This window comes from Meleagris gallopavo, chromosome 8 (genome assembly GCF_905368555.1).
Source record: "Meleagris gallopavo chromosome 8, MGAL_WU_HG_1.1, whole genome shotgun sequence".
Taxonomy (NCBI): domain Eukaryota; kingdom Metazoa; phylum Chordata; class Aves; order Galliformes; family Phasianidae; genus Meleagris; species Meleagris gallopavo.
The window spans coordinates 33,560,001-33,567,500 of record NC_139411.1 but is presented as its reverse complement, the minus strand read 5'-3'; the positions used below and the strand labels follow the sequence as shown (position 1 = coordinate 33,567,500).

The following is a 7,500-nucleotide window of genomic DNA, read 5'->3' as shown; positions in this document are numbered from 1 at the left end:
AAAGTCTCCTGTAGGTTGTTATGTGCATAAGGTGGAGGCTTAAGAGCAGACACATTTGCAGATGAACTGCTTTTACTAGCTTCTCTGAGACATGACATTTGTTCAGAAGATTAGCCAGGTTGTAATGTGTAGCATAATTGCACTGTGCGGATGTCCCAGAAGTGAAAACCTAATTGCTTGACAGGACTATAACTTTGTGGTACGCTCTCACCTTGTTAGGTCCTTTTCTGATGCAGTTCAAATGAAGTCTGGCCGCAGGTGTGCCTAATTTACCTCGCAACAGAACGTGTTGAGTTTAATTGCACAGTGGTTGTTAGGAAAAATTGGTGGGTGGAATATCAAGTGACTTACTGTACGCAGATGGCAGATGGGCGTTGAGAGGCATTGTGAGCTAAGTGTATAGGTGAGGTGAGTTAATAAAAGATGTAAATTTTATCTTAAAATAGTGAAGTCTTGTGGTAGGCAATACATTTTAATTAAGGTGGTAGCAGTCCTTTTCTAGCCATGTGAAAAAATTGGAGGAGAGAAGCATCACAAAGACTGCATTTTTTTCCATATCAGTATTTTAGGAACAGATTGATATGCCTAGGAAGACTATTCTGCAAGCCTGTGTTTATTGCAAAGACACACTTGTGGGTACAATACAAAGTGTAGTATGGAGAGTTAAACCTAGAAAGGCTTGCGTTTCTATTATAGAAACCAGGTTTGAGACACAGCCAAACTGAGCTGAGTGTGGCAGAGCTCTTTCCTCAAGTCTGCAAACTTCGCTGAGGACAGTACCTGTTCTCTTCTGCAGGGATCATCCATTCCTGATTCTTGTTGACTCTTGTCAGATGAGAAGAAAAATCAAGTCAGTTTTCTTTGCCTGATCAGCATGAGAAATGCTCTGCCTGTGAACGTGATTTTTGACGTATGTTGTCTTCCTCTGAAAATCTTGTCTCAGTGCCACCAGCGCTCTGCAGATTTGCTGAAAACATGGATTGCAAAGAACAAAAAGGTTTTGGTATCAAGGGGTGCACAGTGCTGGGATGTGACTGCTGCCTGTGTTCACCCCAGTGTTGTGGCTTCAGTGCTTAGCTCAGTGCTCAGGTTCTTCATGGTAAAAACATCTAATTCCACCAAGTGTGTTTTGTTCTTCAACAAATAATTGAACAAATATGGATTCCAGGTAATATTTAGTGAAGGAGTGCTTAATGATCCTTTTTGGATGGGATGTGAGCTCTCTGTGTAGAAACAATTCATCTTGAATGCTTCAAGTTAAGAAAAATATCCACTAGGAATAATATTTAGCATTCTCCATGCACAATTCATTTAAGAATTTCAGAGGAATTCACAAACATTAGCTCAGAAAGCTTCACAACACCCATCTGAGATCAGAAAAAAAAGCTGAGATGTTCCTTGTCAGCATGGCTGTGGCACTGGGAGCACTGAGGCTGAAAGCTCTCATGGCGCGTGGTGGGCACAGGGTAGGGCAGACTCAGCATCAAGGCTACCTCCTAACAGGTGTGGGAGAAAGACCAGAGATGGAACAGAAAAGCTGTTGTGCTTAGGCAGTCCTCAGTTGATGAGTCGGTCTCCGGAACTCGCAAACTCTAAAAAATAATAAACAACCCAAGGCAGATAAAATTAGAATAAAAGTGTGGCTAACACAAATTTTTTGTTTTATGGGATGTTTGAAACTCTTGGTGGCATTCCTGCAATGGTGTGCAGAAAACCCGAGTGCAAGGGAACCTCCAAGAGAGGAGATTCTGTCAGCCACAATGGAACTCCAGCTCTCATTCAGCTAAACAGCTGGATATTGTCTGCAGATTTTGGGATAGCTGAATTGACAGCACTGACTTATCTATGCTCAACAGAAGTAAAACTAGTCATCTCCCTTGGCTGTTAGATATGGGAGATCACTCCTTCAGCATTAGTACCCCATGTTGATATTAGGGTCCTTTTCAAGGTTTAACTTAAAAAGAAGAGCCATGATTGTAGGCACCAGTTTGTAGTATGGGGCAGTCATTTGTGATGTTCCTGTCCAGACACCCCAAAGTTTTGCAAGACAGTGTGGTGTGGCACAACTGTTATGAGATTTCTTCTCAACTCCCATAGGGCCGTATTGGGTACTGATGAAGGAAGGAATTTCTTGGCATACCTCCTGCCAGGAATATTATTTGCACATGAAAATTTCTGCAAAGTGTTTATAGCTAAGATAGTCATTTGTACAGATTGGTGTGAATAAGTAATAATGGCTCATAGACTAAATATAAAAGCTCTGCCTAACCTTGATATTCAAAATGAATAAAGTTGGACAGCACAAATCGATGGGGTGGTGCCTCTGAGAAACTCTGAATAGGGAGTCCTGAGCCTTGCTTGTTAATTGGTGCCAATCACAAGCCCTAAACCAAAACCCTTAGTGCTCTTAAATAATTATTATATGTGAAATCAGAACTCCAGTAAAAGAGAAGAGGAGGTGCTAGACTGTGGACTTCCTCTGATGTCAGGAGAGGAATTAGAGACTTCCCTCAATATGGCTCAGCCCACTTGCAGGTCTTAGTATGACTTGTTTCTTTTCAAAGTGATTTTTGAGAGTGAGGAGTAGAGGAATGAGAGTGGAACCACCACCCCACAGCACATACTCAGCAGCCTGTGCAGAAGTGCAGCAGGTCTGCACCCTTTCACGCTTTTCCCCTTCTCATAAGTGCTTGCTGTGTTCCCGTGAGGCAGTATTGCTACAGAATGGTTTGCTGGGAGATGCCTCAATGGTACAGTTTAGTCCTAAATAATTGCTAATTGCCTCACAGCAAAAAATCAGCTGGATTTCTGTGCAAAGGTAGAGTTACTTTTTACAGCTGGCACAACTTGGAGAGGTCATAAAACAGGTTCTAATCCTCCACGTTCCTTACCTTTTAAAAAAACATGACTCAAACAGGGCCTTTCTTCGGGCCAGATCCACAGCTGAGCCTCACTGGAGTCAGCAGGATTGGACCGAGTCCCTTTGCATAGCTAGAACTATCAAGCTAGAGGCAAAGCCAAGAGCTTTTTGGAAGACCGGTCCTTCGTTACCTTAGAATTTTTTGGGATAGAGGTCATTACTGCTAATGTAAGTTGTGAAGAAACAAAAAACAAGAAACAAATTTTCATCTGATGTTAGTCACTGCCTTTGAAGTCAATGATTTATTGAAATCGACATTCCCACACCAAACTAAGATATGGCCCGGAGTCAATATATTTGTAGTTGTTGAAAAATTAAAAACACGAATTTGCCTTTCCCTGGCAATAATGTTCTTTTTATGACAGAGGTCTTACTGTTTAAAATACATACATTAACTAATAAGAAAGTAGTGGTTTACTAGCAGTGTTCTATTATGTATAACTATCATAAGATTGTATTAAACTTTTTAAAATTGGCTTTACAGTTTGATGAAACTAATAGATTTCAATTTTGTATTTTCATAGATTCTTTCTAAAGTTTTTCCTCAAGTGCAATCAGAACTGTTTGAAGAATGCAGGCAACCCACGAGACATGCGACGATTCCAGGTACAGATATCTCCTACAAATACCACATAGGATTTACTCGAAATTTCAAACTTCTTGAACTTTTGTTTAATGAAAACCTAGTGTCAGTCTTCTACTTAGTGTAGTTTCAATGCTATGTATCCAAAATGCTATGACTATTTTATAAATTCCCTGCTAATTTAAATGCTTGTTTCTGGGACCTGGTCAGTGCTGCACTGGGCTGTTACGGATCATTGTGATGTAAGTGGGTACCTTCTCAGAAAGCATAGTTTTCAACACCTCCATTGTAGTATGAGCTGAGACTTGTGGAGATTTTACATATGTAAACCATGTAAACAGCTGTTAGAAATTCAGCTGCGGAACTTGGTAAAGTCTGGATCTAGTTTTTCCTTTCATGTTTACAACTTGTAAATCCAACAGCAGTGGTATAACCCACATATTTTTATCTGATTTGTATTAGAAAATGCTTAATACTTCACTTTCTCCTTACAGCTTTTGAATTATCTTGTGGTGAATGATAGCACTACAGAAAGACATCTGATGTGGTGGACAAATTATTTCCTCCGTATTTGGGGTCACTTGAAATGCTTTCTAAGAACTATACATGTTTTGTTTCAAAAAGATTTCCAAAAGATTCATATTTGAGACTAATAATAAGCTACTATTGAGATGTTCAAAACTTTCTTATTTTTGAGAAGAATAACTTGTGGTTAAACTTGATAGCAAAACATGTGACATCTGTTTTCATGCACAGCCAACCAACCGGTGAAGCCAGAACACTTGAGCCAGCCAACAGAAAAGATCTGTAGCTGGAAAAAATATTTCTTCAAAACAATTGAGCCAAGCTTCCATTTTTCATGCATCTCAGCTTCACGTGGCATTGGTGATATTGATCCATCTGAACAGAACAGAAGGTCAAACCTGGAATGAGTGGAAATGCCCTCTTTGTCTCACCGATGACTAAATGAAGCATCAGTCATGAGTGATCTTGTGGTCGACAATGGAACCAGTAGACACTAGAAAGACTTTCCTGGGTCTCTTTAGCTAATCTCCCTGCTTCTCAGAAGGTTTAACTGGACTTAACAGTATGTCAGATCTTGAACAATATTTTTAACTGGTTTCACTGTCTCAGCACCTTTTTAGGTGTGTTGCAGGAATAAGCCAATATAACAAAACATAGCATGTCTACTTTCTTTTGCTGAACTACAGTATTTTTCCCTTGGTGACTGACCTATATATACATGACAGAACAAAAATAGTTGTCATTTTTATATACACCTTTCCCTGTCTTCTTAATATACTGCGTTGTAGGAACCAAATCCAGAAGTCTTTGCTGAAATTCACACCTGTATGTTTTGCAATATTTTTTAAAGTCTGCAAATCTCATTAAAAGTGAAAGCCGATAGCCCAGTGGCATGGCGGTAGCTCTGTGCTTCGGTGAGTGTGCAACCTCAGCACTCTCCAAAGTGGATGTCGACAGGAGTGAAAGTGTCCACTTCTGGGACGAGAAAGATAGGGGAGCAGAGCAGACTGGCAGAGAGCTGCCCTCGGGCTGTTCGAAAGGAGAACGCAGATGGCTGTCTCAGAGGAGGCAGAGTACACAGAAAAGGTGCTGTGATAGCTGAAAGCTAATTATGGGTTGTGAATAAGAAGCAGGATCAGAGGTGATCCAAAACACAGAAACAGATAAGAATTGTCTTCTGATGCCTGAGACTAGTGCTGTGGAAATGGAGAATAGTTTTTTTTCCCTCTTTTTTTGCTCATTATGTGCTTGGGTATGTGAGCTGGTGTGAGAACCCTGAAAATCATTTTTGCTATGTCCAAAAGTAAAATAAGCAGAAGACAAAAGCTAAAATTTGTACTAGCCTTTGCCACCATCTCCACGGCCTAACACAGCCTCACATAGCTGCTGCCCATGAGGACTCTACTAATGCTAAACCACAAAGAAAAAGCTACTGTGATTATTGCATTTAGCAAATCTGGAACCCGCACCATAAGGTCCATGCTGAAGCATTTAAATAAGATGTAAAAGTCAAGCTGGGATAATAACAACCAACCTCTGAAGCTATGTCACACGCAACACACGCATGTCTCACAATTTCCTCTTCGGCTTGTGGTCGTGAAATATCATTTCCAGAATGAGTTTCACAAATCCATTGTGTAGGTGCTTTTATCGAGAAGGTTGTGTGTTTTGCATATGTTCCTTTTCCATTTTCTACTGAGAAGCAGCTGGAAGCCAAAGAAGGCCCTATCCATCATCTCTTCTATGGCCGGACTCTGAACCTGGACACAAGAATAGGAGCCTTTCACTCAAAAATAAAGGAGGAAATTCCATTGACATACCAGGGTCAATCACCATCCAAATGAACTTGAGAAGGGATACTTTTCATGGATTGAAAACACTTTCACTATTCATATTCAACTCAGTCTTTTCAGATGCAAAAAAGTTCATTATCAGACATTAAATGTAATTGTAAAACTGACCTGGAGATCATTTACTGAAGAAAAAATGGGGAGTTACGATGGTTCCTGATTTATTAAGCTTTTTTTATTTGGAATCCTCACAACCCTTCATTTGAAGACAGTCTCAAGTGAACAAATTTTAATTAGATAAACTATCTAATCAATATATCAACAGATCAATCAAAACAGCAGCTTTTAAAATGAGTGGCTAGAGGGGTGTTTCTGAAACTAATGGCTAGAAGAATATTTCCCTGAATTGAATTCATTTGTTAGCATAATAGGAGATTAAACTCTAATTAGTGTAGCAGGTTCTGAAGAGAAACAATTGTGAGCTAAAAATCACCAATGTTAGCCACATAAACAAAGATGTATTCATAGTTGTCATTCACTTTGCTTCAAGTGAAAAGTAACAGATTGTGATGTTGTTTTGTCTCAGAAGATCTATTAATATATCTCAGTTCCTGAAAATATGCAGACTTCTTAAATTCCTTTTTTTTTCTTCCTTTTTAGGTTGTTGTATCAACAACAGTCAATGTGGATGGCCACGTTCTGGCTGTCTCAGACAACATGTTTGTACACAACAATTCCAAACATGGAAGGCGGGCTCGCCGCCTTGACCCCTCAGAAGGTACGGCTCCTTCTTATCTGGAAAATGGTAGGCACACATTTACATGTCTTTTTTTTTATTTGCAATGCTTTTTTTTTTTTTTTTTTTTTTTTTTTTCCCACCATACTTTATGTTGATACACCATTACATTTATTTTTCCATAATTTCTTCTTCCATCAATCAAACCACTCATTAAAAAGTCCATTAGTATTTCTCAGCCCCTCTCAACCGGAATACGGTCACTTCTGAATTTGCTTCTGACTCTTTTCTTTATTTAATACTTGCAGTTTTGCAGTCACAACCAATTTTTCTTTTTTTTTTCTGTTTTTTTTTTTTTCCCTTTTTTTTTTTTTTTTTTTTTGGTCTGGTTTTGCTTGTAGCTTTTTCTTGCTATTTAATTTGACTTGATTTTATTTTGGCTTGTCATATTCCTTGATCCAGAGGTACAGTCTCAGGTTATGTATGCAAGTTTAAGTGTATGGTAAAAACATGACCAAATCTGCAAAGAATTTACTGTGAGGTCAATTTCCTGTTGCTGGGCCTTACTGCAGATTACAGCAGTGGCGTTTTTGTATGAGAAAAACAGCATAAAATGTTTTTCTTCAGACTGACTCAATGTGATTGACTTCTTGCCTGGACTGCTAAAAGAAGATAGGCTGAGATGAAGAAGAGAATGGGAAGTGTCTCTGAAAAATCCAGAGGGTCTTTCTGGAGCCCACCTTCCTCTGAGCCACTCACACACCGTTGCAGCTGCGCTCTTGCGCTAGCACTCGTATCTCTGTGTACTTCCCCAGAAGTACAAGATAGTTGTTTAGATTCAGATATTGGTTCTCACCACGAAGTACGTCAGTGTATAGATACAAAACAGCTCTGAGGTACTCTGGTTTTGATTAAAGTGAAATGCGTAGAGGTCAAATGCATTCTG

General features: G+C 39.4%; 1 protein-coding gene across 13 annotated transcripts in view; it reads left to right on the top strand.

The window, feature by feature from the left end:
* EBF3 (EBF transcription factor 3) overlaps window positions 1-7,500 on the top strand; it is a 113,435-nt gene that overhangs the window by 67,253 nt on the left and 38,682 nt on the right. For 9 of the 13 annotated variants that reach the window (XM_085230270.1, XM_085230258.1, XM_085230268.1 and 6 more), the window contains exons 7-8: window positions 3,445-3,526; window positions 6,479-6,623. In XM_085230270.1, the coding sequence (XP_085086396.1) occupies window positions 3,445-3,526; window positions 6,479-6,623 (227 nt within the window). The remainder of the gene's footprint in view (window positions 1-3,444; window positions 3,527-6,478; window positions 6,624-7,500) is intronic. The other 4 variants (XM_085230266.1, XM_085230261.1, XM_085230265.1 and 1 more) reach the window with 1 other exon arrangement.